We start from the raw sequence: 25,976 nt of genomic DNA on the forward strand, positions 1-25,976 counted from the left end.
ACATCTCGCGAGCAAACAGCTGTGCGGATTTACGGCACATCATTTTAAAATGAAACGCGGAAAAAATAATTGCTGCTTGAGATAAGAACAAAAGTAACATTTTTTTTTACGGAGCACGACATTAACCAGCATATCCGATACTAATGAGAGAACAAACTCGTGAGCTCCGGGGCGTTAAAATCTTTCTGCTTTTCCAAATTAAATGATATAATTCCAGAAAGAAGATTCAACACGGGCGTAACAAACGTGCACCGTGAACTCATTATTTCGGAATCCTCGTGATATTCCCCACTGTACGTGATGCTCAAGCGTGAGCTCACCTTTCAGGTCGTTGTTGTTGTTGTTATTGGTCAGCACTGGAGTACATATGGAGTAATGGTTTCATAATGGGATTATCTTCATTGCTGTAAAACACATTACGTACTACTGTTGATGTATGCATCATAATCTTTCAACTGACATTCAGATGTTATCTACTATAAAATGCTGGTATGATGAACTGAGAGCAGTTTCTCCCTCTGAAAAGGGAGTGAAAGTTTTAACATCTCAACTCATGTAATTCATTGACAGTATGAGAAATGGATAAACTCACCATTATTTCAGGATGTCTCTTTCTTGCAGCGGATATATTTGCAATAGCAAGTGTTGCAAATCCAGATTGGATCAATACAGGCGCCCAAGAGGGTGAGTGTCAAATAACATGCTTCTCATATTCGTGTATTTTAAAAGGAATAGTCCGGGTTTAATACAAGTTAAGCTATCGACAGCATTTGTGGCATAATGATTACAACAAAATTGTATTTTGTCTTGCCACTCCTATTTTATTTATTTAATTTGATTTAAAGAAGAAGAAGCAGCAAAAAATCTGGGTTACAGTGAAGCACTTACTATGGAAGTGAATGGGGCAAATCCGTAAACGTTAAAATACTCAAACTGCGTTTACATGGATACTTTTTGTTTTAAATCATAATTAAATCATTCCGATCAATGATTCCTAACGTACTGTTTACATGAACACTGTGATCGGATTGATGTGAGCATTTATATGGATCAAGTATCACATCGGAACTGCTATTGTGACGTACACTGCACGATTATACAGCATTCCTCGCCGTTTGAAGGGGTGTTCACACGTGACTTTGAGCACACAAAATTATTTCAGACATCTCTACAAACGAGGATATGATGTTATGTGCGACAGCTTGTAGTTTTAATAATCAATACATCATAATAAAGCAAAATGTTCAATTGTACCATCTACTCATTTTCCAGCAACAATAAAAAGATCCAGCTTTGAAATATACCGCCATTGAATTGAACCAAGAGTAAACCAAAAGTAACAGTCAGTATCTGGTGTGGCCACCAGCTGCATTAAATACTGCATGTCTTCCTCATGGACTGCACCAGATTTGCCAGATCTTGCTGTGATATGTTACCCCACACTTCCACCAAGGCACTTGCATGTTTCCGGACATTTCTGGGGGAAATGGCCTTAGCCCTCACCCTCCGATCCAACAGGTCCCTGACGTGCTCTATGTGACTGAGATCTGGGCACTTCGCTGGCCATGGCAGAACACCGACATTCCTGTCTTGCAGGAAATCTCACACACAGAACGAGCAGTATGGCTGGTGGCATTGTCATGCTTCAGGGACATGTCAGGATGAGCCTGCAGGAAGGCTACCACATGATAGAGGAGGATGTCTTCCCTGTAAAAGCACAGCATTGAGATTGCCTACAATGACAACAAGCTCAGTCCGATGATGCTGTGACACACCGCCCCAGACCATGACGAACCTTCCACCTCCAAATCTATCTCACTCCAGAGTACAGCCTCGGTGTAATGCTCATTCCTTCGACGATAAACGTGTGTCCGACCATCACCCCTGGTGAGACAAAACCATGACTTGTCAGTGAAGAGCACTTTTTGCCAGTCCTGTCTGGTCCAGCGAATGTGGGTTTGTGCCCATAGGCGACATTGTTGCTAGTGATGTCTGGTAAGGACCTGCCTTACAACAGGCATACAAGCCCTCTGTCCAGCCTCTCTCGGCCTATTGCGGACAGTCTGAGCACTGATAGAGGGATTGTGTGTTCCTGGTGTAACTCGGACAGTTGTTGTTGCCATCCTATACCTGTACTGCTGGTGTGATATTTGGATGTACAGATCTTGTGCAGATTTTGTTACACGTGGTCTGCCACTGCGAGGATGATCGGCTGTCCTTCCTGTCTCCCTGTAGCGGCGCCTCACAATATGGACAATGCAATTTATTGCCCTGGCCACATCTGCAGTCCTCATGCCTCCATGCAGCACACCTAAGGCACGTTCACGCAGATGAGCATGGACCCTGGGCATCTTTCTTTTGGTGTTTTTCAGAGTCAGTAGAAAGGTCTCTTTAGTGTCCTAATTTTTTATAACTGTGATCTTAATTGCCTACCGTCTGTAAACTGTTAGTGTCTTAACCACCGTTCCACAGGTGCATGTTCATTAATTGTTTATGGTTCATTGAACAAGCATGGAAAACATTGTTTAAACCCTTTACAATAAAGATCTGTAGTTATTTGGATTTTTACAAAATTATCTTTAAAAACTTTGTCCTGAAAAAGGGACATTTTTGTCAAGAGCAGTAAATCTTAAGTGGAATGATTTTATATGCAACACTAAAGCATCATAGGCTGATGTATGTCAATAATATATTTTCAATTGCATTTTCTTTTCTTTATAATGAATAATGGCTTAATTAACCATGATAGTGTGAGAAAAGTGGTCTATTAATTAGAGCTGGGATGCTGGTTAAGTGGTTAAGTCATGCTTATACATCACTCAGCAACCTGTGTTCAAATCCTGGCTCAATAAGTGTACTTATTTCTTTGCTGCAGTTTATGATGTACGTTTAATAGGTTTATTGAGAACTATTTTGTAAAACACATTGTTTTAAACAAATCTATCAAAATTGCAACTGAATCTGAAAGCTAGTAATTACAGTTTAACCTAGTGAATTGTCTGAGAAGAAAATTATGAACTACGTTGTTTAATTAAATTACATTTCAAATAATTTTAAGGTTTAAGATAAAATCTTAAGATCTTTATAGTTTGCCAGACAAACAAAATGATTGTTTCTGAAGAACTTTCTCAAGAGTTTCATTTACTATTGGTCAGTTTGGCCTTTGTACATTCTCTCCAGTCTCCACAAAAAAACAAAATTGCACTTCTGAAATATAATTTTTTTGGCGGTGTCATGGGTAATGCACAGAACCTTTGAAAAGTAAAGGATATTATCATATAAAATTATTTAAGCTTGAAGATGTTTACTGGGGAGTTGAACCCGGGTCTTTTCGTATGGTTTCGAATATGTTACCTAATATTATTTGTTTGATAAATGGAACTAATTTAAGAGGATATGCCTATTATTGACACATTTAAGCCTATGATGCTTTAGTTTAGCAAAATAAAGTGTTCCACTCTTCCACTGCTCTTGACAAATGTAATCGACAGTTCCCATTCAAACCAATGTTCCACGTTAACATGGGAAACAGATGTCACCCTTGTCAAATCCTTGTCAATTGTATTGGAACAGATAGCAATGAAACAAAGGGGTTAGTAATGATACCACATTTTTTTTTTTATAAAGTGCAAAACATCACACGTCTTTCCTCATTGACAGTTCAAATTGAATGAATCTGCTGTGAAATTATTCACATGTAAGCGCACATCCCCAGTTAACATGATCCCCAGTTGATCCCTAACACTGTAGTACGGAGATGAATCGTGAATAAAATATGTTTAAATGTCCATGAAAGTCAAATCTGGCAACGTTTCTGCTGACTTCAACCCTGTACACACTATTCCTGGCACTTGGCATGGAGCAAAAGCAACTTTTGGATGCTTTTATTGATGTCATTTCACAGGTATTTCTCCATTCACCACTGTTGCTTCTTTACGCTGATGGTCACAAATATGCCCACTGTGATGAAAGTGTGTCGTTGTGCATGAAACATCATGATGTCATTACTGCACCAGTACTAAACTTGTGCAGATCGTCCTAGTTTCACAAAGCAATCCGATCATGTGTTTACGTAGCAAAAATTCTCTTTTATTTAGACTGAACTTCTAGACCGATCACGGATTACGAGGGTCCATGTAAACGCAGCTACTGTTTCAAACCTATAGATGTAAACAATATGCAAGTTAACATGATTTTAGTGCGATAAAATAAGTGCAATTTAAACAACATTACAGCACAAATAATACATGAGCTTTAACAGATGAATTAATGTAATTACTTTTTATAAAATTATAAGCTTCACATTTCTGCCTTTAAACCTACCAAATAATCAATTGCTCCATTGTATCTGCTGGAAAATCCAGTTTAAGCGAGTAGCTGTTTTGGAAAATAGTAGCTAGTCCAAACTGGTGATAAGCTGGTCCTTAGCTTGTTTGTCAGCTACAATGTTCCAAAAATCAGCTTGACCATCTGGAGCTGGTCTCCCAGCTTGGACCAGCCAGAATTCGCTACCATGTCCTAAAACACAGATACCTGCTTAAACTAGATTTTCCAAGAGTACTAACCTCGATTTTTTCATTTTCTTTCTTTTTTTTTAAAGAAAAGGAGGGATAAGTCAAAATACACTTTTTGTGATAATCAACATTATGAAACAAATGCTGTTAATTGAGCTTAATTTGTACGGAAACCAGAATATTCCTGTAACGCTGGGAAGAACTCAAGAGAGCTGGATCTAGGTGCAGCTATTGATTTTTAATGAAAATAAACAAACACAAATAACTGGTAGACACAGGAACAAATAAAACATCCACGATGGGAAACAAGAACATAAACAGGAGCAAACCTCTACGAAGGGCACTGGTTAAACACGGGAGGTCAAACACATACAACAACTGAAAACGAATGATCAAATCAACATGAAAGTTGGATAATGCACAAAGGATAATGAAACTAAATGAAACACAGGTCAGGACAATGAAGGACAGCTGGCAGAGTGGAGAGCAGGGAATTATGGGAAGTGTAGTCCGGGAACAGATGACGGGAGAAACACAGGCCAGACAACAGTGAATCGTGACAATTCCTTTAATCTGAAATGTTTTAATTGAGCATAAATAGGTCTCAATATTCTCATTTAAAATCATTAAAAGCATATATTATGCTCAGTGATGAATAGAAATAATGACTTCTTCAAAGTCTTGTGACATTCAAGTTATCCTTAGACTGATTGGGGAGTCCAGTGCTTTTTATCACACTTTTTACTCCAGTGAATATTTCTCTATAGACACGTACCTTAACATGGCAACAGGCCTTGAACACTTCCATCGGGGGAAAATAAAGATACAGGTCATTGAACTGACTTTTGTGGCATCAGTAAAAAAATAGAAAAGGACATAACGATTTATGCAACCGCAAAAATGTAATAGGTTACATAACAAAATATCAGAAAGTTGTTTGTAATTAATTTAATGCAATTTCAACATATAAAACACATGTGACAACTGTGTTTTTAAACCATTTTCTTAAAAGTTAAACTGTTTGGTTAAAATCTACCTTATAGAATATAGAATGTAAAATATAGCTGACTGTTGCCTTAATTTACACAAGTGGTTTTATTGTGCTTCCTCTACATTATTAAAATATTATGATGTTGGATTTACAAAGATTATTCTAATTTATGACAATGCAGAACAAAGAGTTTAAAACCATCACAGAAAACAAGCACTTGACTTCTGACTCAATACCAGTCTTAGGGAATCTACTTTGAATATGTGGCTAATAAAGCTACAGTCAAGCTACTCTTTTTTTAAGTAACTTACAAAAACTAAATTGAAGCTATTTAAAGAAGAAAATACTTTTAGATATATAAGAGTTTAGTCAAGCACAACGGCCATCTGATAGAATGCATGCATTTCCAAATAGCTTGCACACCCAGGTGGCTCAAGAATGGTCTGTGTCAAGGGGCAATTTTCACGTGAAAGTATTTGTCTTTCAGGTTTATTGACACGAGCCAGTCCAAACATAAGGCAAGAAGGGCTTGTATAGAAATCTCTATGTTCTACATCCTGGCCTCACAAACCTCCCTTATTATGGAAGTATGGTGGGAGGAAGAGGGACTGGCATTGTACTTTAAAAAGAAGGCGAGCCAAGAGTTTCATGTGTTCACAGTAAATGCAATCAGTTTCACCAAACGCTGCTCCCTCTCAAACTTGACCCAGGCAAATAAAGCAGCACTCGTGTCTATTAGACAGAGGGATATAATGCTCACAAGGTGGAATACATTTGCGAAACATCATCTTGAAAAAGTCATTGTTAAGCAAATGGCTCTTTTATGCACTTTACACAATAAAAAACACAACAACAATCACAGTGCAGTAGCGTTTCAAACATGAAAGTGATAAAGGATCCACTACTCGTCTGAGCACAGGCAGAGAAATAGAAAATAATCCACTTGCTGTTAAGGTGTCCAGAGCACAAGAGATATTATTGCAACCCTGAAGAGAAAGATTCTGAATACTCGCGAAGAGGAGCACATCAGATTGTCATTATAGGGATTCTGAGATCGTCATTTCTGGGAGCAGTTTCTCAGAGTGTCAGCTACTGACGCAGCATAGAAGTGACCGACTCGTGGTTACTACAATATTACAATAAAAAAATGATGGTTCATATTTGTAAGAGTTATACAAATGGGGTGTCAACATCAAAGTGAACATAAAAATATACTTAATATACAAATAAAACTAGAAAACACTCTTTTACATTATTTTACATAGCTGAATTGAAATATAGTGATAAAAAACAGCAATTAACTAAATTGTTCACTTCACAAGTCATTTATGTGAACTACCATTTACCGTCCTAAAGAACAAACTCACTTAAATTAATCGGAGGGCAATGCTAAAAATAAGGGAATTGTTTACTTAAACTGATTCATTTACACAAACTGTCCGAAAGAACCACTTTTATGATTTGGTAGAGAGTGGACGGTTTAGAAGATTGCCTTTGATTACTCCCTCGGCTCTACTGCTGCATTCTCAATACAGTGTGACAAATGTAGAGTTTTAATGATGCTACAGTGCTACTCACTGGAAATTATAGCTTGTTACTGGAAAAGCTACACTATTGTGAAAACAGCTGAGCTACTGTCATGCTACTGATAAAGTTTGCTTTGCTACTTTGTGTGACAACTAGCTCAGATTACCACTGTAAAAGTGTAAATTGTACCCTCTTCCGTGCCACTTCCATTTAAAATATAATTTTTAATTACTTAATTCATCCGACTAGTTTAACCTACCCTTCCTATCTTTTGATATCAAAGACATTACAATATCATTATGTAACCACTGGGCTTATGAGGAAAACAGATAAATAAAGAATAACACCTCACATTAGCTGGTAAAAGCCAGTGATTAAGTCTTTTGTGCTGAATGAGATGTGCGAAATACATTAAGAGAAATATGTTGTTGACTGCATTGTGTTTGTTGCTGTATTAACGAAGTCGGTGGGGAATTGGCTTTCTCAGAGATGAGATACCCAGCAGTTAATTAGTTGGAACATTTTTCCATTATGTAAACATGGGAACAGTATTAATAGAATGTTTTGGATGAGCTTCAAATTATCTTACAATGGGTCCACACATTTTCCACTTCATTTTAAAGGTGGAATGGAATAAGTTGTGTGGTTTATTGCTTCATTTAGTCCATACCTGTAAGCTTTGAGATTTTCTAGATGCCAGTGTTTAGTATAGTAAAAGTCTACTAAAAGTTCACATTTAAAAATTAGAAATTTCCAATATTTCTCTTTGACCTTAGCTCAAATCAGTATGTGTGATAGATCAGATCACTGTACTTCACATCTGTACTCTAAAAATTTAGGTAAAAAACAGGATATCCTGTGCAATGACCATAAATGGAGCTTTCAACTGCAAAAGTCTATTTTGGCAGTTTTAGTTATTTACAGTAATCTTTATTTTTATAATTTATTTTATTTTTGTTTTTCAAAAAGTCCTAGATAAACTTATGTTTAATTGAAACATTGACAACAGTTTAAAATACAAAATTCCCCTCTTAAAGAAATGTTCCTTAAAGAAAAATCAGTTACAGTGAGGCACTTACACTGAAAGTGAATGGGGCCAATTTTAAAGAAATCATTTACTCACCCTCATGCCATCCCAGATCCATATGACTTGCTTTCTTCTGCAGAACACAAATAAAGATTTTTAGAAGAATATCTTAGCTTTGTGGGTTCATAACAAGTGAATGGTGACCCGAACTCAGAACATCCAAAAAGGACATAAAGGCATCTTAAAAGTAATCCATATACATCTAGTGGTTTAAGGCCTGTTCACACCAAATCCATGACGATTTTGTGAGACGAAACTCTGACAGGTTTATTCACACCAAGTCCATAAAAAATTTAACGAAAAACAATTTCACTCTTGAACAGTAGACGGCGCTGTTGTTGTTCTACAATTTATACCTGTCTTCTGCCCACACTTCCAGCTGTTACAGATTAATATATTGAATGCTGCATTTATTTAACTGTTTCATTGTGTTCTTTCCATGGTGTTGATGCATTTTCAGGAGTATATAATCTAGGTTTTTTATGTGAGTGAGATGAGTAAAGATCGCTGTTGGCTATTTATTTGCACATGTATTTACATGTATATTTCAAACGGACTCCCGAACCATACAGTATTCTATTTTTGTAATGCCTGAATTAATGCCTGGATAATATAACACAAGGTACAGTGATATAATACACGTGGACAAATGTACATTAAGAATTACAGTTATATCATAAAAATGTTGCATAATATTATATGGCTATAAAAGAATACCCTGGCTCTCTGTCTAATGCCATGAGAAGACATCAAGCTCAGCGATATAGGCTACATATTAAATAATGTACATTAAGACAAAAAACAATAAGCTGATGTGTTAGGGCGGGGCCGAGTTGTGATCCTACACACCCGGTCCCGTATTAGGCTAATTAAGCCACCATGAGGGATAAAGGTCGACTGCAGAGGATCGTGCGGGAGAGAGAGATCGTTTACAGACATGTCCGTCATGTGTGTGTTTATGTTGTCTTTTAAGTTTATCATTAAACTATTATTTATATTGAAAAGCCAGTTCTCGCCTCCTCCTTCCCGGGCTTCGGCACCAGTGTAAAGTGATCAATGGAAAGGAGGAGGCGAGAACCGGATTTTCAATATAAATAATAGTTTAATGATAAACTTAAAAGATAGCCCTCCACCCTGCCACAGCTGACTTTCAAAAACAGAACGGGTTTATGTTTGAAGAACAAAGGGTTCATGAACTACAACTATTTATTTTTAATTATATGGGGTGTGTATAAGCTGCATGTATGCCGGTGTTTGCCAGTTGATTAGTGCCACCAACACGCTGGATTAACCAGCTGCAGTGACTGACAAAAAGCTCTTATCTCATTGGTCAGTCAGTTTTAATTGCAGTCCGAAGAGAAAAAATCAGAACACTCAAAAAAACCTTTGGATTGTCGGCGGATGATTTGTCGGACCCGATGTGCATAGCGCCATAGGAATGCATTGTTACCGTACAAACGCTCATTCGGAAAACTCATTCGTACTGTATAAACAGGGTTGGTCAGAACAGGCCTTAAATCACTGTCTTCTTAAGTGTTACGATCGATTTTACTACTATTTTACTACGATCGAGTCCTTTTACTATTATTTTGTACTTCCGGTCACACTTCAATGCACGTTCATGAGGTTAATCAGTTCACGCTGCCTCTAGAGTGACATAAGTACATTGGCATGTTTAATTGAAAGCAAAACCAATTAATCTTGTGAACAGCATTCTGTTGTGAACAACTTGAGCAGCACTTCTGGTTGTACTGGATCAGTTCTCAGACTTAAGTTCAGACTTAAATATTGTTCTGTTTCTCTCCCAAAGTGATCATATCACTTTAGAAGACATTCATTTAACCAGTGGAGTCATTTGGATTACTTTTACTATGACTATCTGTGCTTTTTTGGAGCTTTACATTTCTGGTGGTTACCATCTACTTGCACTGTATGAACCTAAAGAGCTGAGGTATTCTTTTAAAAATCTTTGTGTTCTGATGAAGAAAGTCATATGCATCAGGGATGGCATGAGGGTGAGTAAATGATGAGAGAACTTTAACATGACTTTAATGTGATAAAATCGCTTTCTAACCTTTTCAAAATGACAATTTAAACAACTTTACAGCTCAAATAATAAACAAGTTTTAACAGAAGAATGAATGCAAGTGCTTTTATAAAGTTATAAGCTTCAAAATTCATTTTTGTGGGAATCAACATAATGCCACAAATGCTATCCATTGAGCTTAACTTGTATTGAACCCGGAATATCGTTTTACACCAAAACATTGTGAGATTTGATCAACTTAAAGCATCTCTGGTGGTATGAATAAATGTGTCTAATTATTAGGGGTGTAACGGTGTATTGTGGCATGATACATCGCGGTTCAAAAATGTGACGATACGAATCGTGGAGATTGGACTTTTTATTTATTTTATTTTACAAGCATCTGTATACAATACACGTTACGTACTACATCTACATAACGTGGGCATGAAACTCACTTCAATGCACACAAGGAGTTCTAAAGTTCAATTACTACATGAATCTGTGAAAACTGAAAGTGAAACCATGTAAAAGAATGTAATACAGGAGCGGGAGAGAGAAGTGCCTTTTTAGCCACAAGGGATCTGAGTGATCTGCTCTGACTGCGTGAGAGAAATTTTAAGTTTACAGAGGTTTAATGATAGTGCCATATTAATCTGCTATACAGTATATAATGCTCAATATGTATAATAATGCCGATGTCAAATGTCATGTCTGATTTGATTTCAGTAGGGTTTTAAATAGTGACATTATTTAACTTGATATGCATGCACTTCCATTAAATATGTATTTTTTTAAATTATATATAGATGTAATCAGAGTCAATATTATTTTAGAAAAATATGGCTTTAATTTAAAATATTTTAAATGTATGTAATCAGTGACAGAGTGTAAGCAGCATCAGGACATTCCATTCCACAGTTCAGAGGACAATCCAATGGAACAAATTCCTGCTGAAGCGGGGGCCTGTGTTGTGGGGCGAGTATTGACGCTGACTACCAGCCCTGGAGTCACGAGTTCAAATCCAGCATGTGCTGAGTGACTCAAGCCAGGTCTCCTAAGCAACCAGATTGGCCCGGTTGCTAGGGAAGTTAGAGTCACATGGGGTAACCTCCTCATGGTCGCGATTAGTGATTCTCGCTCTCAGTAGTGCGTGGTAAGTTGTGAGTGGATCGCGGAAAGTATCATGAGCCTCCACATGCAGAGTCTCCACAGTGTCATGCACGATGAGCCACGTCATAAGATGCGTGGATTGACGGTCTCAGAATTGGAGTCAGCTGAGACTTGTCCTCCACCATCCGGATTGAGGTGAGCAACCACGCCACCACAAGGACGTACTAACTAACTAGTGGGATGGGAATTGGGCATTCCAAATTGGGAGAACATTTTTTTAAAATCCTGATTAAGCATACCAAGTTTGTTTTGATAGGACAGTGCATTGGTGAGATACAGCCTCACATCCTGTTTCTCGTCGACCTCGTTTATCTTGTGTTTGCGTAACTTTTCAACAAAATCTAAATTCTGTATTATTCATTCTGTGCGGCTCAGTCTGGAGATTATTTTGAGCCATTGTTTGGGCAGATCAGATTTCAGAATTGTAGTGAAAAGATTATAAATGCCATAATTCAAGATGGCGGCCACTGTAATGGGTGTAGTTTTAATTTGAATCCATTTAAAACATCAGGAGGAGAGTATTCATATACAAATATTTTTGTTTCTAGGATATACTGTTTAAAATATACACACAAAAACCCTTTTCCCGTTTCCACCTGGTATTACGATGCATCTCAGGTAATCCGATCACATGTGGTCAGGTGAGACACATCACTGTTTACACCTGGTCATTTAAATGTGACTTCTATGACCACTTGTGATCAGATTTGGAGGTGAGGGACATTGTAAGGAAATACAGTTATACCCAATAAAGAGACCAGTATGTACAATGATGACCAGGAGTCAAATTTGAAGTTTCAAAAAATTGAGAGAGCGAGTTTACTGAAGGTTCTCCACATTTCCAAAGGCAATAGACAGAAAGAAAAAAATAGTTGAGAATCTAACCAAAAACTAAATTAGATTGCAGAAACAACAGTAATTATAGGCATATGCAAATTAATTGACATCATCTCTTATGAGTACAGAGTTCTGATAAGTGAACAATACAGACAATTCTAGAAATCTTACAACCACAGTGTTTTGTTTAACTAAACGTGAATGCAATCACTCAAAGATGATTTTAAGACACTTAAGTCAAATTGGTAAGCAGAAATGGGTCAGAGGTGAGGCTTCTCTTTAGATACACTGGTGTACAGTTCCTCTGACTTAATCAAATGATTCTCAAAACTACAATTAATCCCTGAAATTACATCATTAGACAGAACACAATATTTATTTTTCAAGGTTGTCAGGCCTCATTGGGACACAGGCCTTATCAGCTGGAACAAAATTGAATAATACATCCAAACGCAACAGGAAAGTTAGGCAGAAATATAATTTTAGTGATGAATGCTAAGAATATACAGTTAAAGTCAGATGTTTACATACAACAAAGCCAAATACATTTAAACAAAAATTTTCACAATTCCTGAAATGTAATCGTCGAAAACATTTCCTGTCTTAGGTCGGTTAGGATCACTACTTTATTTTAAGAATGTGAAATATCTTGATGCTGACTAGCATCCCTGGAGTCATGAGTTCGAATCCAGGGTGTGCTGAGTGACTCCAGCCAGGTTTCCTAAGCAACAAAATTGTCCCGGTTGCTAGGGAGGGTAAAGTCACACATGGGGTAACCTCCTCGTGGTCATGATTAGGGGTTCTCGCTCTCAATGGGGTACATGGTAAGTTGTGCATGGATCGCTGAGAGTAGCATGAGCCTTCACGTGCTGTGACTCTCCACGGTGTCATGCACAGCGAGCCACGTGATAAGATGCATGGATTGACGGTCTCAGAAGAGGAGGCAACAGAGACTTGTCTTCTGCCACCTAGATTGAGGTGAGTAACCGCGCCACCACGAGTACCTTCTAAGTAGTGGGAATTGGTCATTCCAAATTGGGAGAATGTCAGAATAATAGTAGAGAGAATGATTTATTTCAGCTTTTATTTCTTTCATCACATTCCCAGTAGGTCAGAAGTTTATATACAATTTGTTAGTATTTGGGAGTATTGCCTTTAAATTGTTTTAATTGGGTCAAACATTTTGGGTAGCATTTCACAAGTTTCTCACAATAAGTTGCTGGAATTTTGGCCCATTCCTCCTGACAGAACTGGTGTAACTGAGTCTGGTTTGTAGGCGTCCTTGCTCGCACATGCTTTTTAAGTTCTGCACACAAATTTTCTATGAAATTGAGGTTAGGGCTTTGTGTTGTCCACTCAAAAACCTTGATTTTGTTGTCCTTCAGCATTTTGCGACAACTTTGGAGGTATGTTTTGTCGTGGGGATAGGGGAATTGTCCATTTGGAAGACACATTTGCAACCAAGCTTTAACTTCATGGCTGATGTATTGAGATGTTGCTTCAATATATCCTCATAATTTTCCTTCCTTATGATGCCATCTATTTTTGAAGTGCACCAGTCCCTCCTGCAGCAAAGCACCCCCACAACATGATGCTATGCACCACCCTCCATGCTTCACATTTGGGTTTCACTTTTTCTTCCAAACATAGCGATGTTCATTATGGCCAAAAAGTTCAATTTTTGTTTCATCAGACCAGAGGCAATTTCAATAGAAAGTAAGATCTTTGTCCCCATGTGCACTTACAAACTGTAGTCTGGCTTTTTTTGGTGGGCATTGACTACGTTCATCTCTAGGAGACAAAATACATCTCCTTCCTGAGCGGTACAATGGCTGTGTGGTCCCTTGTAGTTTATACTGTTGTTTGTACAGATGAACGTGTTACCTTCAGGCATTTGAAAATTGCTCCCAAGGATGAACCAGACATGTGGAGGTCCACAATTTGAGGTTTTGACTGATTTCATTTGATTTTCCCATGATGTCATGTAAAGAGGCACAAAGTTTGAAGGCAGGCCTTAAAATACATCCATTTCACACCTGCAATTCAGTACACCTCATATAAGAAGCTAATTGTCTAAAGGCGTGACATATTTTTCTGGAATTTTCCAAGCTGCTTAAAGTTACAGTTAACTTAGTGTATGTAATCGTCTAACGCACTGGAATTGTGATATAGTCAATTAAAAGTGAAACAATATGTCTGTAAACAATTGTTGGAAAAATTTCTTGTGTCATACACAAAGTAGATGTCCTAAACGACTTAAAGTATATTGCTAATATTAAATCTGTTGAGTGGTTAAAAACATGTTTAAATGACTTCAACCTAAGTGTATGTAAACGTCTGACTTCAACTGTATTTGTCAGTAATTAATGACCTAAAACTTAATCACAATAAAACTCTCAGAGATCAAATACAAAAATGACCTGTAACATAACCAAATAAATGCACATGTTTGAAAACGAATTTTGATAACCTTTTGATTATAACAATCACTATTGAATGTATGCAACTCATCAATAGGCTGAAGAAACGGGAGTAAATCCACCCTTTCCACATGCATCAATCACTATGTCAATGTGTTCCTGCATGATGATTATAAACCACAACAAATTCAGAAAAGACGAAGAATGTGCGAAAACGTATCGGTTACCTAATGTAACCTCGGTTCTCTCTAGATGAGGGAACGAGTATTGCGTAAGCTAGCTTACGCTACGGGAAAGATTCATCTTTTCTGAGATATTGAAGCCAAAAAATTATCCTTAATTTTTGTATCCATTGTCAACGCAGTGCGGCAGCTGCAGACCTTGAGCGGGCTAGCTAGCGAGCTCATAGGTTGCTCTGTGGCAACTGCTGCAGCCTATAGACGAGCTTGGGCGAACTCGCATCCAATGAGAGGCGTCCGCGTGCTCACTGCATCAAAGCCCGCCAAAATGGGCGTGACTAGAGTGCATATAAGCGTAGTTCAGTAGGCTGGAACCCTGGTTTTCATTGACTGAAGCGAAAAGTCAGCCGTGGCGCGAAGCACGGCCGGCTACGCAATACTCGTTCCCTCATCTAGAGAGAACAGAGGTTACGTTAGGTAACCGATACGTTCTCTTCACGAGAGGTTCTCTCGTATTGCGTAAGCTAGCTTACGCTCACGGAACCCATTGTCAGCGCCGTCGGCTCAAGCATCCACTGTATGAGCCCCAGGGAATTAAGGGGGACCGGGGAGCCCTTATGAGTGGGGAAATAATATTTGGCCGGCAAGAATGCGGGTCATTGATTGTGTAATACATAAGCACATAGTGGGAAGGGAGCGACAGAGCGCGGTGCCGGTCTGTGTGGAATGTGTCCCATCAGTGCAGCTCACCAGGGAGCTGTAGCGTATTAAACCGCTAGTAGTTTTGCCTGCAGAGCGGGCACGTCCATATTGTAAAATCTGACAAAGGTGGAGGGGAAGTCCATCCCGCTGCCACACATATGTCGTGAATGGAAATCCCGCTGGACCATGCCCACGAGGATGCCATGCCTCTAGTGGAGTGAGCCCTAATGCCCAACGGGCATGGCAGGTCTTTTGACGCGTATGCAGCAGCAATAGCGTCCACTATCCATCTAGATAGTGTCTGTTTCGGCGGCGAGACCTTTGGTGCGCCCTCGAACGAAATGAAAAGCTGCTCAGAGCGTCTGAAAGCGGCGGAGCGTGCAGTATACAATCTCAGTGCTCTGACCGGGCAAAGGAGATTGGCGTCGCATTCGCTATCGTGTGCTGGCAGCGCCGATAGGGAAATGACCTGTGCTCTGAAAGGAGTACCGATCACCTTGGGAACATAGCCGTGTCTAGGCTTTAAAATGACCTTGGAGTCACTTGGTCCAAACTCAAGACACGCAGCGCTGACAGACAGCGCGTGAAGGTCTCCCACACGTTTGACTGATGACAGGGCAGTCAGAAAAACGGTTTTGAGGAAAGGTATTTCAAATCCACGGATTGAAGTGGTTCGAAAGGGGGGGCTTTCATAGTTTCGAGAACTATAGAAAGATCCCAGATAGGAACTGATGGGGGCGCGGGGTTCATCCTTCTAGCTCCCTGAGGAAGCGGATGACCAGCTCGTTTTTACCCCATGACTGGCCGTGCAGGGGTTCAGCGAACACCGCAACGGCCGCCACATACACTTTGAGCGTGGATGGGGATCTGCCCTTATCCAGCAGCTCTTGTAGAAATACGAGCAGCGACGACTGTCGCTATATTGACAATATTATATATATTATATAATATTGTCTCTGGACAGTCTGTCCGGGCCGTCGTTCAGGTGGCCTGGCACGTCGCGTCGCCCTCAGCGGCGCAGGTGGCACTGGGACCAACTTCGGTATGCGTTTAGTCAGATGGAAGAGGTTCCTGGATCTGACACCGCCCTGACGGTTTAGGTAGGATACCACAGATCTGTTGTCCGAGCGGACCAGGGCGTGGTGACCCTGAATGACCGGGAGAAAGCGCGCGGCGTGCATCGACCGCTATCATTTCCAGACAATTTATGTGAAGGAGCTTTTCCTGAACTGACCATAGGCCGAAAACCGGAGAGCCCTCGCGAGACCGCGCCCAACCCGTGTTGGGCGCGTCTGTCGAGACAACTTTCGGCGAGATACAGCACCCATTGTCACTCCCCGCTGATACCATTCGGCCACTGTACAGGGCTGCAGAGCTGATATACAGGTCTGAGTTACCTTGATGGGCTGGCGGCCTGTGGCCCAAGCCCGGCGAGACGCGGGTGTTTAGCCAATGCTGAAGCGAGCGATGTGCAGTAAACCCAGCTGAAGTACTGCTGCGGCTGAGGCCGTGTAACCTAGCACTCTCTGGAATTTCTTCAGAGGCGTGAGGCTGTTCATCTGAAAAGATGCGGCTAGTCGCTGAACACGGCGTGCACGCTGTGTAGATAAGCGAGCCGTCATTGCCACGGAGTCTAGTTCTATTCCCAGGAAGGAAATGGTCTGACTGGGCTGTAGTGAGCTCTTGGTCCAATTGACTGCAAGACCCAAACTGTTCAGATGGCTGAGGAGAACTGCTCTGTGAGACAGAAGCTCCATATGTGACTGAGCCATAATCAGCCAGTCGTCCAAATAGTTCAGAATTCGCAAACCCTGACTCCGCAGGGAGTGCGGCGCCGCATCCATGCGCTCGTGAAAGTACGAGGTGCTAAGGACAGGCGAGCGGAAGGACGGTGTATTGATAAACCTGGCCGTCGAGGCGAATCTCAAGAATGGCCTGTGACGGGGATTTATCTGAATCTGAAAGTATGCATCTTTCAGATCGAGAGAAATAAACCAGTCCCCTGGCGCACATCGCAAGGAGTTTCCTGATTGTAAGCATTTTGAGCGGTCTTTTGCAAGCACCTTGTTCAAAACCCTGAGATCTAATATGGGTCTGAGGCCGCCGTCTTTCTTGGGAACAAGAAAATAACGTCTGTAAAGCCCCGACTTCGCTCAGAGAGGGTGGCACTTTTCTATGGCCCTTTTGCACAGAAGGCTTGCTATTTCTGAGCGAAGCATGCACGCTGCTTCCGTGTTCACAGTAGTTTCGAGCAGCTCTGAAGCGAGGAGGCGGCGATCGAACTGTAGCAAATAGCCCTGTTGTATTGTGCTTCACACCCACTTGGATATCCCTGGAATAGCTTCCCACGCTTTGAAGCGTAACGCTAGAGGGTGAATGGCCAATTCGCTCTGATTGCCGCACACAGAGCTGAACAAAATGTGTGAGCGTTTAGTGTGTTCATGCATGATTGCTCGCAGACAGCATGAACAGGCTGTTTTGTGAGTGACTTCCGATTGGAATGAATGGGGAAAGAGTCACATCTGTTACGTGATGCTCAAGCATAGTCGTGAGCACGGGACTTACACACAGAGGAATGTTTGCTGGCCGTGTAACAGAGCGGGCAGAGAATGGGCGCACGCGACGCATTTGTGGGCGCCTTCATTGACTCTGGCGCTTCGAGCGGTTCAGTAACCGCTTTATGTGAGCGTGCTCTGGTGGGGACACGAGACATGCAGTGCTTGTGTGCAGAAGTGAACACTGGATTGTGGGCACATTTTCTACACATAGGGCTGGTCGGTGTGACAGAGCAGGCAGAGAATGGGCGCCGCGACGCATTTGTGGGCGCCTTCATTGACTCTGATGCTCGAGCGGTTCAGTAATCGCTTTATGAGAGCGTGCTCTGATAGGGGCACGTGATGTGTTATGCTTGTGTGTAGGGGCGAACACTGGGTTGTGGGCACTTTTTCTACACATAAGACATGTTTGCTCTTTACAAGATTTATTTGGGTCGCCGTGAAAGCGGCGTTTGAGTGCAGAGCAAGCGGGCAGTGTCACCGGCTTGTTGGCTGCTAAATTCACCACTGTAGTAGCCTGAGAGAAGGGGACTGACAGGGGCAAAGCTTTGATGGTGGTCCGCCGCGCGCGAACTGAGCCGTCGTTTGTTCAACAAAGTTAGGAAGACATCGGTTGCTCTGGTTTCAGCGTTACCTTAAATCGAGGCCCGTGGGGGCGGCGGTCTCGCGGCGGCTGTCTGAGCCTGATCGAGGGCGGCCGCCCTGTCGACGCTGAGAAGTCTGAGTTTGTTGAACTGGGCGCTGTGAAGAGGCTCGTGCAGGAGGCTGATCACGTGAGCGGCCTGCAGAGGAGCTAGCGCGACGCGGCAGGAAGAGGTTCATGGCTTGGGTGGCTTTCTGGACTTCTGAGAAGCGGTCAACAATGCCACTCACCGCGGAGCCGAAGAGACCGGTCGGAGAGAGTGGTGCGTTGAGGAACGTGGAGCGATCTGCTTCTCCCATGTCGGCTAGTGTTAGCCATAAGTGTCTCTCGGTCACAGTCAGCGAGGCCATGCACTTCCCTAGAGCTTGGGCTGCAGCTTTGGTAGCTGAAGGGCGAGGTCTGTCGCGCCGTAGATCAGTAACAGCCTCTGGGTGCCTGCCTTTCTCATCCCACTCCCGAAGAAGGTCTGCTTGTAGGATCTGTAAAACGGCCATTGAGTGCAGAGCAGATGCGGCTTGGCCGGCGGCGGAATAGGCGCGGCCAACATAGGCGGAAGTCGCTCTGCAGGCCTTAGACGGGAGCACAGGCACAGGCATCTTGCGGAGGGCGGACAAAGGTGTGCTGCTACCGAGTCCTCGACCAGGGGGATGGAGGAGTAGCCTCTCTCAGTGGCGCCGTCCACCGACGCGAGAGAGGTGGAGACGTGGGAACGGGTCCTGGCTGAAAAAGGAGCGTTCCACGACTTTGCAAGCTCCGTATGTAATTCCGGCAGGAAGGGAGCGGCCGGGCCGCGGGTGTAGAGCGGCGATGGCTTTGAAGAAAGCAGCCGTCGAGTCTGTTGGGTGCCTGCTCAGGGGCGGTGACCACTCGAGCCCGAGGCGGTCGACGGCCTGTGTGAGGAGGCGTGTTAACTCCCCTTCGACTCCGGCGCGGGTCCTGCTGGATTCCTGGGCCGAGGAGGAGGCTTGGGAGCCTGACCACTCCTCGCTGTCCGAGCCATGATGGAACAGCGGCCCTTATCCTCCGCCTCGTCATCTGAGATGGCAGCAGTGCGGCCGCTCGGCGGCTACTGCACGTCCCGGGGGGGCGGGGAGGGTGAAAGCGATGCTCGAGGGAGAGGCTCCGGCGAGGCAGTCGCTTCAACCACAGTTTCCAGCAGCCTTTGTGAGCGGCGCTTCTTCCTGCGCGGCTGAAGGTAAGGCGGCGCGGCGGTTTCTGCTTTGAGCGCTTCGAGTCGAGCCCGCAGGGTCGACATCGGTAGCTCCTCGCAGAATCGCATCCGCCTCAGTGAGGGCGAGCTCTGCGTGCCCCAGTCCCAGGCAGAGAGCGCAGATGATGTGGCGGTCTCCTGTGCTGAGAAGGGCGCGACATGAGGCGCAAGTGGAGCGAGGCATCTTGAAAAAGACGCTCGTGCTCTTTTGTGAATAGTTCGTGAGAACTAGCTTGCTGAATAAAAGGATACGTCGTCGGATGGCGTAGCTCACAGGATGGCTGAAGGTGGCTGAGACGGCCGGCTTCTTCTAGCGCTGTCCACGCTTGCTTGATGCCCCTCGAACGGCGACGCGGCTTCCAGGTCAGCGATGCGAAGAGCTTCGCTGAAGAGATGAAAATCAGGGTTCCAGCCTACGAACTACGCTTATATGCACTCTAGTCACGCCCATTTTGGCGGGCTTTGATGCTATGAGCGCACGGACGCCTCTCATTGGATGCGAGTTCGCCCAAGCTCGTCTATAGGCTGCAGCAGTTGCCACAGAGCAACCTATGAGCTCGCTAGCTAGCCCGCTCAAGGTCTGCAGCTGCCGCACTGCGTTGACAATGGATACAAAAATTAAGGATAATTTTTTGGCTTCAATATCTCAGAAAAGATTAATCTTTCCCATAGCGTAAGCTAGCTTACGCAATACGAGAGAACCTCTCGTAAGAGAACGTTCGGCGTGCTATTTCTGCCGGATGCAGCTGAAATGTAATCTTTGCTCAAAAGCAATATTTTGAGCCAAATTGTACTGGATTAATTGTATCAACCTGAGTTCCAGATATTCGTGCCTCTCATAAGTGTCCCTGCATGTTGATATCAGACACACTGAAAAAGATCTGTGAAGTTCTCATGCTTGTCTATATATCTTTTTTAATTTTTACAATCGGACGGTTATTTCCTTTTAGAACAGCTCATAACCGGCAAGATTTAAACTCTTGTTTTAGCGCAACTTGAGTTACCACCCATCATTTAAAATACGGGATCATCCCGTATTTAAAGATAAAATGATGCGTCCCATATTGAATCAATAAAGGATTTAATCTGGTGAGATGGCGTCAAGGTGAAATCATTACAGCTCACCAATTTAAAATTGATATAAGTTGGAAAATGTCCCTACAGTGGGTAAGGGACAATCTGAAAAGTTCACACATTGTGCTAAAACGTGTTAATACTGAGGCAAGTGTGGTAAGGGAAAGTTTGAAAAGTCCACAAATGGTGGTAAAACTGTGGAGTTTTTTCTATATAAATGTTCAATAAGTTCAAACAATGTGTGAATACAATCATAAAGACAAGTACAGGTGAAGGAAACAAAAAACTAATTAAATAAATAAAAATTATTTAAAAATTATTTTTATAAACCATCCAAAATTTATACATAAATAAGATAAAGAAGACAAGTAATCAAAAAAATTTAAATAAATATATTTTTAACATGATGTATATATAAATTTTTTCAAGTCTTGGTCAGGAAAGTTCTAATTTTAGCTTATAAGAAAGGATATACAATTTTCATTAATAACGCATATTAACTTTGCCTTGATTGACAGGCGAGGGGTGGTGCTTCGCTGCTGCCATGACACATACAGGACAGATTCGCTTTTGACAACATTCATATTTGTTTTTTGTGATCCGATCGCAAAACATTTTAGACCCCGTTTAGACCTGTTTTGGAATGGGGACTAGTCATGACCACCCCCAAATTTAATAATTTTCCTATTTTAGAACATATAATGTTCTATGTGCATAGACTACCACTGGGGAGGAAGAAGAAGAATATTAATACTACTACAGCACCTTTCAACCTTAACTTTTCTTGATTCAGGCTTAGTTTATAGAATCGTAAACTAAAACGAACCGTGAGCTCAGTATTGTGAACCGAGCCGAATCGTGAGATGAGTGAACCGCTACACCCTTACTAATTATATAATTCCCTTCACTCAGTTTAGCACATTAGATCCAGCAAAAAGACCCATTTAACCATCTTAAGATCAAAAAAGCATTCAACGGCTGCAGGATTTGAGATTCTTTGAAACAGGATTGTTTGATTCTTGAGTTATCACCATTGTGCTTTTGTGGTTGGTGCTTAACCATTTAAACTTAACATGGCCCTCTTCTATGGCCATGGAAACAAATTCTTCGAACCCTGGTTGTTTGTCATGTGATGCTTCTATTTTGTTGTTAGTCATGCTATTTTTGTGTTTTGCACATAGGAGCTCTGACTATAGGCCTTGTGAAGCAATGCCTGACCATTTATGGTCGGAAAAGGGTATGTATCTCACCAAGCCTTCCTCCAGAATGGATCACTGCCCTGTTCTTCATTATCATGGGCATCATATCACTCTCAATCACATGTGGCTTGCTTGTGATCTCACACTGGCGACGTGAGGCAATGAAGTATGCTCGCTGGATTGCCTTCACAGGAAGTAAGTTACCTCAGGAGATGTTCACCAAATAAGGCTTGTGTTGTACGTTTCTAAAAAAATTTATTGGCTTTAACAACTTTAATTTTGTTTTTGTTAGTGGTCCTGTTCTGCATGGCCGCCCTCACATTTCCAGTTGGATTTCACATTGATCAAGTCGGAGGACAACCTTACAAATTACCCAATAATACTGTTGTTGGCTCCTCATATGTACTGTTTGTTTTATCAATATTTTTCACAATAGTAGGACTTCTTTTTGCTTGTAAAGTCTGTCTACCTGGCTGATAAATTCTACAGTTGGTAGATTTGTATTATTATTGCTGAATATATTAATTCCTTGAACTCACTTGATTCCACTGTGGTTCCATTATTTTTCAGATTAACACTTGTATTGGTTGCTCCTTCATTATGACACATAACACAACAAAACATTAATGTACAGTCAATCTTTATACCCCTTAAACCACATTATTTCCCTTCCCCAATCCCCAACCCTGCCCTAACACCCAACAAACATCCCTGTGGCCAAGCATGAGTACAGTGGTGGTGGTGTAGTGGTCTAAACCACATAACTGGTAAACTAGTAATCAGAAGATCGCTGGTTTGATCCCCACAGCCACCATCATTGTGTCCTTGAGCAAGGCACTTAACTCCAGGGTTACACCCCAAAAACTTTTCGAGAAATGTCCCTGGATTTTTAATGACCACAGAGAGTCAGGATCACAGTTTAACATCTCATCCGAAGTACTGTGCCTTTTTACAGTATAGTGTTCCCATCACTATACTGGGGCATTAGGGCCTTCACAGTCCACAGGGTGAGCACCCCCTGCTGGCCTCCCTAATACCTCTTCCAGCAGCAACCTTAGTTTTCCAAGGAGGTCTCCCATCCAGGTACTGACCAGGCTCAACACTGCTTAGCCTGGTCACACACACACATATACATATATATAAAATAGTATAAATAAATAATAATAATAAATACACACATTTAAAACTATAAGTCCCTCTCCACAGCCCCTCCCGAAGAGCCCTACAATAAAGCAACCACCCTGCTTTTTTTCAAACAACTCTAGCCTTCTATACAACACCTCCACAAATGCTGCCACCCTGCCCATTTCTGTGCACCACTCTTGAAATGAGGGCACACCAGCTGACTTCCATCTCCTAAGGATGACCTGTCTCCCAATCATAACACTGGCTAGGTCCCAATTTGTTATGTGATTATCCCCTATATTAATGACCACCCCATTGCCTAAAATACAGAGTCGGGGGCCAAATGAAATTTGAGTGCACAATACGTCACACATAAAACTCTGAACCCTCAACCAAAATTCTTGGATCTTAACACACCACCAAAAAACATGGGTTGTGTCCCCATCTTCTGATTGGCATCGTCAGCAAGTATTTGTGTCTTTAAGACCAAGCCTATACAATCTAAAGGTAATCCAATAGAATCTATGTAAAATCTTAAATTGCATCAGGTGCACCTTTGCATCTCTTGTGTACAACTTGATGTTTTTTAGAATCCTAGCCCACACTCCCTCCTCCAATACCAAATTTAAATCATTATTATCCCATAATCTCTATTGAGAAGTTGAAGCTCTGTCCCCCAGACTCTGAATTAGCAGGGAGTAATACACTGATGCCTCATGACCTTTTCCAAAAGCAGTAATCACCACTCCTAGAGTATCTGCCGCTTTAGGGGGGTGTATGCAACTCCCAAAAATAGTACAAATCAGGTGGCGCAGCTATAAATACCTCAATAATGATTTATTCCCAAAATATTTAATCATATATTCGAAGGATCTCAACACTCCACTCTCATATAGGTCACCGAGCATATTAACCTCCCTCACAGAAAGGGAACTTATTAATATATAACTTTGGGTTCAGCCATATGCTCGAAGAAGCATTTAAATAAATGTCTGGATTAAACACACTGGACACTTTTGTCCAACCATGTGCAAATGCATGATTACGGGGTGTAACTTAACTTCTCCGGTTAATTTGATATAAAGGCTTTGCAATGGCGAAATAGGGGCAAGAAATTCCTGTTCAATACAAAACCAGGGAGAGGCTCTCTCCCGGGTGGAAGTGACCAATGTGCCAAATGTCTGAGACCGAATGCATAATAATAAAACAAAACTTTCAGTAGGCCTAGCCCAGCTTTGTCAATTGGCTGATGCAATTTACTGAAATGTAATCGGGGACGTTTACCATTCCAAATGAAGGACTGTGCTATGCTATCAAATTGCTTGAAATAAGAGAGGGGGACATCTACAGGGAGAGATTGTAGCAGGTAGTTGAATTTTGGAATACAATTCATTTAAATAACATTTACCTTCCTAATCATAGATGCATGTAATGAAGCCCACCTGCCCACATCGCTCGAAAACCTTTTTTATTAAAGGATCAACATTAACTCTAAATAAATCAAACACATTTTCTGTGAATAAAATGCCTAAATACTTAATGCCCTGTTTGGGCCACTGGAAGGTGTCCAGCTGAAAAGCCGTTACTGGGCAGTATGATGTCAGAGCCGAAGCTTCAGATTTAGACCAATTAAATCTGTATCCTGAGAACTTAGAAAAGGAATTAATAATTCTGTGGATAGATCTAGTGGGGTCGGAGACGAATAATAAAATATCATCTGCGTAAAGCAAAAGCTTATGCAACACACCTCCCGCCACCACCCCAGAAAATGCTGTGGTTCTTCCAAGAAAGCCTTCCTTTACACCTCGCCTCACATAACACAAGATCTTTATCGGATGATCTCAGAAATTTGGAAACAGCGGATCGCTGAGGCGGAACCCTGTGAGCTCACTCGATTTCCAGCTTATGGCCTGCTATGTCGACCAGATATTCTTGTGATTACATCAGAAAGTGATCGAGCGACATATCACAGCAAGATCCTCCAAGTCAGCAATGACCTTCGTCAGCATTGCTGACATGTTCTGCATCTCTCGCGGCTTTTCCAGAAACTTTCTCAATGAAATTTTCCGATTGACTCCCTGGTCCGCGGCCTTCTCAGGGGTGTCAGCATGAGCATGTAAGTCTTTTAATGTCTCCAGAGCCCAAGGATTTTGAATTCTTTGACATATTGTCCTCCTAGAACAGTGATGGAACAGAGTGTATTGAATCTCACCGGGTAAAATCATAAAAAGTATTAAAACTAGCAAAGTGCGCAGAGCACACCGTTCACACATCTGATCCTCACATGGTGTCACGTGACTCCTATGGGCCCATTATTTAAAATAAACAAATAAAATTAAATAAAACAGAAAGAAAAAAGGATCCACTCAGAGACAATACTGAAGGAATGATTCAATGGCTCTGTCCCATAACTATAGTCCAATACATACAATGGCAGGTACTTCATAAGTGACTGATTTGTGTAACCGGCGCCCTCTGGCTACCGTTACGCTCTGCGTTGTGTTTGATTTGTAAGAAGACTCGTGACACTGGAACTGCTGCTTCACTGGAGATTTATTATCAATGAGCCATGTAGATGGTACTGGATAGATTAAAGAGACTACAGCAATGAGAAATGGTTTTCGCTGTGATTTTATCACCTCTCCTCAGCATGCTCTAAGCAGTCTGAGGACGCAGCGTAAGTTGAACGGCAATGACGTCACAACGTCAGCTCA

General features: G+C 41.8%; 1 protein-coding gene across 2 annotated transcripts; it reads left to right on the plus strand.

Annotated features, from left to right (window-relative positions):
- On the plus strand, positions 1-22,666 carry mosmob (modulator of smoothened b). Of its 2 annotated transcripts, none has more exons than XM_052113131.1 (3): positions 1-684; positions 22,120-22,332; positions 22,430-22,666. In XM_052113131.1, the coding sequence occupies exons 1-3, from the start codon at positions 579-581 to the stop codon at positions 22,612-22,614; spliced, it is 504 nt and encodes a 167-aa protein (XP_051969091.1). In that variant the 5' UTR covers positions 1-578; the 3' UTR covers positions 22,615-22,666. The 2 variants fall into 2 exon arrangements, with proteins under 2 accessions (XP_051969091.1, XP_051969092.1); XM_052113132.1 differs by having other exon boundaries at positions 22,123-22,332.
- The last annotated feature ends 3,310 nt before the right edge of the window (positions 22,667-25,976 follow it).

The sequence above is a fragment of the Xyrauchen texanus genome, chromosome 40, assembly GCF_025860055.1.
Source record: "Xyrauchen texanus isolate HMW12.3.18 chromosome 40, RBS_HiC_50CHRs, whole genome shotgun sequence".
Classification (NCBI taxonomy): domain Eukaryota; kingdom Metazoa; phylum Chordata; class Actinopteri; order Cypriniformes; family Catostomidae; genus Xyrauchen; species Xyrauchen texanus.